Source organism: Lactuca serriola, chromosome 1, assembly GCF_051521515.1.
Source record: "Lactuca serriola cultivar US96UC23 chromosome 1, Lser_US96UC23_V15, whole genome shotgun sequence".
NCBI lineage: Eukaryota > Viridiplantae > Streptophyta > Magnoliopsida > Asterales > Asteraceae > Lactuca > Lactuca serriola.
Window position 1 is genome coordinate 9,886,928 of NC_136408.1, and position 6,215 is coordinate 9,893,142.

The window sequence follows — 6,215 nt, forward strand, 5'->3', positions numbered from 1 at the left end:
TAAGATTAAACAAGGAATGTTATCATTATCTCCTCCCAAGGTTTTATGTCGAAAATCCTAGCAAGGATCAAGAGATTTCCTTGTAAGAAACATCAGTGTCACTTTCATTCAATCTTTTACATTCATATCGATTTCAACACCGCAGCCTCGCATACAATTTGGTTAATAATTTCTTGATTATTTTTCGACCAAAACGCCCATATTGTAATCGACGTTCATTAGATGTATGGTTTATATAAACCATGTTAGATGTATGGTTTATAACTTCATATAGTAGCAATCTTATTTACACAATATAAAGTTTTACAAAACAATATATTTATACACATGTTCCTTTAAAAAATGTGATTGTTCCCTAAATAATTTTTATTTTATGAAGTTAAGATTTTTTTAGCTATTAGATTAAAAGAATTTTGTTTGATAGTATTACTTTAAAATGTTTATTTTGTGACAAAAATTTGAAAGCTATTTCAAATATATTTTGAAAGCTTTAAGCTTTTATGTTTCCATTTTGAGTTTTTATTCATACATATGTTTTTTTATATAATTTACACATTTTAAAAAGCTTACAAACACTTTTATATAAATATAAGTTAAAATTTCCTATTATTTTTGTCGGACATACCAAAAAACTCAATAATTAAAATATACAGACTAGTCATTCTCCGGATTTTTTCTTGCTAACGAACTCGCAATAATTGCTTTGTTTTTTGAATATAAGCGGATGAGTTCGGTGTATAAATGACTTGAAAGGTTTAGGAAATACGACATTAAAGAAACAAAAAGAAAACATTCTATTAAAACATCATACACACAATCAGGAATTGATTCAAAATTTTCATTAAGAATATCTAGTTAAATACAAATATATGAAAATCAGGAAAAACACTCTGACTTTTATTCTTGAACCAACTGAAAACATATAGTTGTATACATGAATAAAGCAAAGACTCATTTCCATCAAGCATGAACTGGTGTCTCACACAAATAATGGAGGAATGACATAACATTCTCTTAAACACAAACGTCACATATGCGGGAATCACTAATGATTTCTGCATCATGCTTAGCATATATGCACAAATCCAACATCCAAATAAAAATTACAACTTTTTCCTCCTAAATGTCCCAATTTGACATAATTGAGACCTTTTGAGTTTTATACCGATTTACTAATCTAATGCATCCCGCCTCCAGAGACCTTTGAAAGTACAACGTCAGGAGGTGGTGACGGCAGCATGGTGAATGCAAAAATCCCACTTATTGCAGCCGCCACAGCTCCCACCACAAACGCCGGTAAATTGCCACCACCAAACAGTGCGTCCCATGGTCCACTTAGCACAGATACCACCATCTGTTGAAACAAAAATAAAATTCGATTAATATCATTTTGACATTAAATAATAGTATCTTCAAAACGGTGGTTGTATCTATAAGAAGTAAATAAGTTAATCAAGTCTTCTCTAGTCCAATTCAGATCAAATTGTTTCATACATAACAACCCATTGTGACATATTTGATACATTTCAACTAAAACAAAACATCTTCCTTCAAATAAAAAACAGCCACTTAACACATTCTAACTCGTTTTAACTTCGACCTATATTAACATACTCGTAAAAGACAACTCATGTTAGCAATATCTTGATACTTTGTTTATTTTTGACCAACTCATTCATTTGTCGCATATACCTCAAATATTGGCTTATAGGAATGGTGACAAGTGTGAGGGTCCCAAATTTATAGATGTGGGGCCAACCACAACCCCCATACCATATGTTTTTATTAGCCTAATGGAAGTCAAGCAATGGTATGGGAGATCATAATGTAATGTTTTGGTTTTAGTCAATGATGAGAAAGCAATGTAACATGCTCGACTGGATGGCCAAATTTGTTTCTATTATAGTTCAATTTTGATTTAGAAATACAAAAACTTATTTTGGATTGTGGCATACAAGTCATATTATGAGTCCAACTTAAAGTAAGACTACAAGTCTAAAGAATACTTGTGTCGTCATGCCACAAATTAAGAAACAGTGGGGGCCCATTTTTGTTTTCAAATGCCAAATTCCACACAAGCTTACAATTTTGACTTTTTGTACCAAAACTTCAAACTCACAATTTATGTAATGAAAACCCCCTATTTTGTTTTATAAAAAGATATTTGTAAAACATAATATTAATTGTTATTATTGATATAAGAAAAATGTACCTGAGGAATCACGATTGCAAGATTTAGAACACCAAGTGACAGACCTGTGAAATTAGAATAAATTATAATTAACGAAACTACAAGAATGTTTTTTGTTTTTAATTTAGTAATTACAAGACAATTTTATTTTAATTTACCTTGTCCAGCTCCGGAGTCGTTAGAAAATATCGAGGCTAGAGCGCAAGGGACACTAAAAGTCACCTGGAAGCATACCATAAATTAACAAAAATGAGATCGAGCTTTAACTTTATTTAAGTAATAATTTAACAAAATATTAATAAATTTTACTATGAACATGTCAAGAATCTTTGTATTTATTACGCAATTAAATGTGTTTTTCAAATGGTCAAATATATTAATTGATTTGCATTTAGTGTTTAAGAGTTGCAAAGATTCATGATATCATTAATCAAAAAATATATTGATAATAATCGATTAAATGTAAGACAATTACCATCTTAAATTCTCTTCTTGATAAGAATATAATCAAATTCCATATATACTTTATAAAGAATATATTCGGTTAATAAGGTAGTATTCCTATCCATTTTCTTTTAAACTATTATTATCCTTCAAAAAAAAATTATTCCACACAAAAACACATATATTGCAACCCAAAAATGTTTATACCTGAGCTATTTTATATTCTTTTACATGTAAAAATTGGTATTTAATTATTTATTATGATGCAACTTTAAAAGAAAAACAATAAAAGCATGTATATTATAAATATGGAGAAAGTATTAATTTCCTAATAATATTTAATATAAAAAAATTATATGTGAATTTGATGCAAGTAGTTGTAAAGGTAAGAATTTACTCACAGCGAGTGGGGCACCGAGGACGGCGAAAATCGACAGAGCTCCGCCTTTGATCCCGGCGTTAGGTGGCAGAGGAGTGGTGGTCCCATCTGGCAACGTCGTGAACTGCCTTTCAGACTCCGCCATCTTCGTCACCAGAACCGTCATCGCCAAACAAACAGCAAGAAGGAAGTTAACGCCACCCCACAACCGCTTCACACCACCTACCCAACGAGCCAAGTGCTCGATGCACAGAGAAGAGAGACCTGACACGACTGAGTTAATCAACAAACCCAAAGCTCCGGCACGGACACCACGGTTGTACATCTGCCCAGCCGGTCCAGTACCCACCTCACCACCGTACACCTCCTTACCCATCCAGTCGGTGTCGAAAAGAAAAAATGGGAACCATGCAACCCAGTTTAAGCATGTCACCATCAACAAGATCCACATCGGCCTTGACATTTCTTTCAATGCTCCGAGCATTTCTCCAAAGAAAACCATTTGTTTCCCGTTGGATTTATCGACGGCTTCCGGTACGAAAACATCCTCCGACACCGTCGCTAGAGCCAACACCGTTATGCTCACCAACAGTGCGATGGAGATGAAGAAACAGGTTTTCAAATTTGCACAGTAGACGTCGCATGCAGCGGTTTTTGTAAAGGGGACGATCTGGTAGAGGTGGGTGTAAGAACCGGCGGCATAACCGAGTACGTTTCCGACACCCATGAAGAAAGCAAACATGGCATTTCCGGTACGGATCTTGCTAGAATTCGACCCGGATAAGTCAGCCAACAACGCCCGGCATGGTCCTTGAAGCGTGTTATTTGCAACATCAAGAATCCAGAAACCGACGACAAAAATGGCTACGGCGCGGGGCTTCGTCGGTGCACCGAGTTTGTCTCCGGCGGAGACACCAATGTCGGCAGCGTAACCGATAAGGAAAACGGCGATGGCGACAAGCAAAGCTCCTCCGGCAATAAAAGGACGGCGGCGACCAAAGCGAGAGGTGCATCGATCGCTGTAATAACCGACGACGGGCTGAACAATCATACCGGAGATTGGACCACAGAGCCAGATGAAAGATGACCAGGCGTGCGGAACACCAAGGAGTTGGACGTAAGGGGTGAGGAGGGAGAGTTGGAGGGCCCATCCGAACTGGACACCGGCGGCGATGGCAGACACCATGATTAATTGCCATATCGGCCTTTGTGGTGATTCATGGTGCTGCATTTCCAGCGGAGCCCGTGGTGGTTGTTTATCATCTTTTGTGGATGACACCATGTTCTGAAAATCAAGATGAGGATGAAAATGGAGTTAAAGAGAGAGCGGATATGTGAGAATTAAATGGAGATGAAGGATGGTATTTATAAGCTTTTTGGCGGCTTCAAGAATGATGAGATGGCTTGGGCTGGCACTTGGCAGTGAGCCTTTTAGTTTTGGATAATATTTTCTAAATTACTATCTATCAATATTTATAACTACAAATAAATAAATTTAACGGATTCAAATTACTTTCTAATTCAGAATACTACGGACTACCAGTAGTGACGTATTATCAACCAAATTTGACTCTCAAACATACACATCTCCTCTTCATTGACGCTAGACCCGCTCTCTCTCACACACAGCCACACACACACATGTACATAAATAGTATATAACTACTATATCCTAAAAGTAATTATTAAATTTTTAAAAAAATTAATAAAAATTTCATTTGTATATTTAATTAGCGCAATTATGACATCATTTTATATATGGTTGGACGGTTTTATTTAAGGTAAGGTTGGTCGTATGGTCGGTGAAGCAACGGAAATGAAGCATGAGCCGTGAAGATTGAGTCATGAGTGATGAGATTTCACCTGGCGCCCAGCAGTACATAATAAAACACCGAGTGAAAAGATTTTTCACATTTATTTGTCATATTGTTTAATAAATACACAAAATATTTAAAATGATTTTAATTAAAGTAATACCAAAAATGTTTTAGACTATAACGAATCTTTTACCAATATATTTATGAAATTGTTAAAATTGTCCATTTATGTTTGGTAACATACTTTAATTTATCCACAAACTTATTATCTATGGTTATAAAATATAAATATATTATCAATAAACTACTATCTTCGGTAATTAATTCAAAATTTAAATATAATCATTTCACGTCCCTTTTCTCTTTTATTCAAAAGTTATAATATAACTAAGCCGTGTCATTGACTCATTGCTTATCCAAATTTTATCAAATGTTTACTTCAATTTAAAAATAAAATAATCTTTGAGTCGTATCATAATAATTAACAATTTTGCAATACGTGAATAATAATTTTAGAGCTAACTTATAAAAAATCCAATATATTTTTATCTAATTTTTTTAAAAACCATTATATTTTTTTTAGTACGGTAAAATCCCTATATTTTTTTGAAAGTCTAATTCAAAGCTTTCTAGTATGAAAAACCTAACATATGTCCATTCAACCATTAGAAAACAATTATATTAGTTTTTTAGTGTTTTAAAACCCTATATTCTCAAAAAAAAACTATAATTAAAGATATTGTAACGAACGAACCTTTAAATATTTGAATCAATTAATATCTATGCTTATCTAGATTTGCCAGGCTCAACGCCTTAAATTAGACAATTTTTTTTTATAAATATAAAAATTTTAACGTATTAAAATATTATAGTGGTTTTTTTTACTCTATTAACTTGTACTTGTAATCTCTGTTTAAAAACTCCGTGAATAAACAATACTCTCCTCCTTCTTGCAGGCATAGATCACTTTGACCAAACCATGTAAATATTGTGTCATTGTGTGTTTTTAGTTTGGTATGTTATAAGAAGGGTTATCAGATCTTGGCATGAAAGTTAGTATTGATCGGATACACTTCAAGTAAAAAAACAAAGAACAAGCAAATTACCTTAAACAAACAAGGAACTAAAAAAGTAAAGAACACTAGATATTTAACAAAATTGTCTTTCACCAAGAAATGGTTTGTTTTCACAAAGAAAACACTTTGTCACAAAGATGGTAACCAATATGTTAACGTTAGGGTTTTACCCAAATGTTGTGTATATATATATATATATATATATATATATATATATATATATATATATATATACTAATTTATATTAGTATATCCCTTGATAGAAGAGATTGTATCTAATATATACTAAGAATTGATCCTTATCACAA

General features: G+C 33.2%; 1 protein-coding gene across 1 annotated transcript; it reads right to left on the reverse strand.

The window, feature by feature from the left end:
• Positions 1-870: 870 nt before the first annotated feature.
• LOC145097872 (sucrose transport protein-like) lies at positions 871-4,449 on the reverse strand. The gene is made up of 4 exons (XM_079035566.1): positions 3,037-4,449; positions 2,350-2,413; positions 2,213-2,256; positions 871-1,354 (listed from the first exon to the last, which is right to left on the reverse strand). The coding sequence occupies exons 1-4, from the start codon at positions 4,294-4,296 to the stop codon at positions 1,178-1,180; spliced, it is 1,545 nt and encodes a 514-aa protein (XP_078891692.1). The 5' UTR covers positions 4,297-4,449; the 3' UTR covers positions 871-1,177.
• Between the last annotated feature and the right edge of the window lie 1,766 nt (positions 4,450-6,215).